Source organism: Chrysochloris asiatica, unplaced genomic scaffold (genome assembly GCF_000296735.1).
Source record: "Chrysochloris asiatica unplaced genomic scaffold, ChrAsi1.0 scaffold00054, whole genome shotgun sequence".
In the NCBI taxonomy this organism is placed as follows: domain Eukaryota; kingdom Metazoa; phylum Chordata; class Mammalia; order Afrosoricida; family Chrysochloridae; genus Chrysochloris; species Chrysochloris asiatica.
Window position 1 is genome coordinate 12,875,959 of NW_006408572.1, and position 2,116 is coordinate 12,878,074.

Here is a 2,116-nt window from a genome sequence, read left to right on the forward strand (position 1 = left end):
ATTACATAGAATTTGTAGTCCTAGACAGATTCATGTAGCGCCTTTGTTTCAAACACACTTGTAAGTTTTCTAATAGCTGAATTGACTATCAATTTTTAAGTTACGATTAAAATAAAAGAATTTAAAATGAACTTCCTTAGTCCCTAGGCCACATTCCAAGAGCTCTGTAGCCACCTGTGGCTAATGGCTGTCATATTTGGGCAGTGTAGCCCTCAAATGGCCTTCCCCTCAGTGTTGCTTTTGACATCCGTTAAAAAAACAAAGAAAAAACAGCTTATGTATAGATTTTGGTCTTGTTTTGTATTTAGAATACAATTAACATTCCCTAGTTCCTTCTTCTTACGTATAGCCCCAAATTCCTTTGTTCTATCCAGCTTCCCTTTTATTTGTCCTTAGACTTGTCTGCTTACTGGGTTCACTGGGGGTCCTCATTTAGTTTTGTGGCAAGTATCAATTCAGTACAGTGAGACTTAATTCAGGGGCATAACTCTTTCTTGAACCTCTCACTTCTACAAGGAGCTCTGGTAGCATAGTAGTTACAAATCGGGCTGCTAATCTCAGGGCCAGCAGTTTGAAACTACCAGCTGTCCCAAAGGACAAAGATGAGGCTTTCTGCTCTCGTAAAGATTTACAGCCTTGGAAACCCTGTACAGGGTCGCTTGCTATGGGTTGGAACCAACTCCATGGCACATAATAACAACAACAACAACCCAAACACTAAGCACTGGACTGCTAACCACAAGATTAGCCGTTCAAACCCATCAGCTGCTCCACAGAAGGAAGGTGAGCCTTTCTGCTCCTGCAAAGATTTAGAGCCTCAGAAAACCTTTGCAGGGTTGCTATGAGATGGAGTCGGAACGGCCTCAACAGCACCTAACAAGAACAACACAAACTGCTTCCCTCTAAATTATGCGTACCACTTTGTAATTCTTTTACATTTGATTCATATTATCAAGCTTAAAGCTTGCAACTGTATGAAGTAAATGGGAGATCTGGCATTAATCCTATTTTACAGATGTTTTATTGAGTACTGTCGAGTTGGTTCCAACTCGGAGCAATCCTGTATAAGGTGTCCAAGGAGCAGGTGGTGAATTTGAACCCCCGACCTTGAGGTTCAAACTGACATTGTGGTACAGTGCTTTTCCAATCCTGGTGTGGTGCTGTGGGATAATGCACCAGACTGCAAGGCCAGTTTAAACTGCAAGGTTGGTGGTTCAAACTCACCAGCCACTTCTTGAAAACCCTATACAGAGTTGCTATGAGTCAGAACCGACTCAACGACACTTAACAACAACAACATAGTGTACTAAGGAGCCCTGGTGGCACAGTGGAATAAGCAGTGGGCTGCTAACCACAAAGTTGGCAATTCAAAACTCACCAGTCACTCAGAGGGAGACACATGAGGATGTCTGTTCTTGTAAAGAATTAAGCTCGGAAACCCTATAGCCCAATTCTGCTCTGTCCGACTGGGCCACGATGAGTCGGCATTGACATGATGATGCTGGGTTTATGGTACATTCCCATTCAAAAAAGGCTTCCAGAGAATGTCAGGCCCGATCTCTTGCTAGTCTCAGTCAGTCCTGCACCACAATATAACTCCACTGCCATCAAGTTGATTTCAACTCATAGTGACCCAATGCCAGCCTTACAAAGTTGTTAGGATAAAAAAAAAAAATCATCTCAAGTACTAAGTTACCTAAAATGAAATCCTGGGAAACTGGATTATCACCTCACTATTTTAAAAATGGATTCTTTAAAATTTGAAACTAGTCATTTTGAGAACAGGGTTGTTGAATACATTTAAATTACTGTCTTGCAGTGAGTTGGCCAGGAAGACCGCATCTCTTTGTTGATATAGATGTAGATCCAGGAGAGGAATGGCAAAAGGGAAATTATAATGGCAACAGCCAATTGAATTCTTCCGCCAGCTGGATTCCTGTAATGACACACCAAAGATTACAACTAAGAACCATCAATAAAAATGATGGATTGCGTTGGAAACAAGGATAAAGATCAAGTTGATAAAACACATAATTACATTTTAGGATCATCTATTTTTTTTCTTAATGTTTAAATTAAAGCACAACTTATAAAAAGTTAACAATACAAACATACA

The 2,116-nt window shown here is 40.5% G+C and overlaps 1 protein-coding gene across 1 annotated transcript in view; it reads right to left on the bottom strand.

Annotated features, from left to right (window-relative positions):
* Positions 1-1,800: 1,800 nt before the first annotated feature.
* TMEM220 (transmembrane protein 220) overlaps positions 1,801-2,116 on the bottom strand; it is a 22,468-nt gene continuing 22,152 nt past the window's right edge. The window contains exon 6 of the mRNA XM_006863431.1: positions 1,801-1,936. Within this exon, the coding sequence (XP_006863493.1) occupies positions 1,801-1,936 (136 nt within the window). The remainder of the gene's footprint in view (positions 1,937-2,116) is intronic.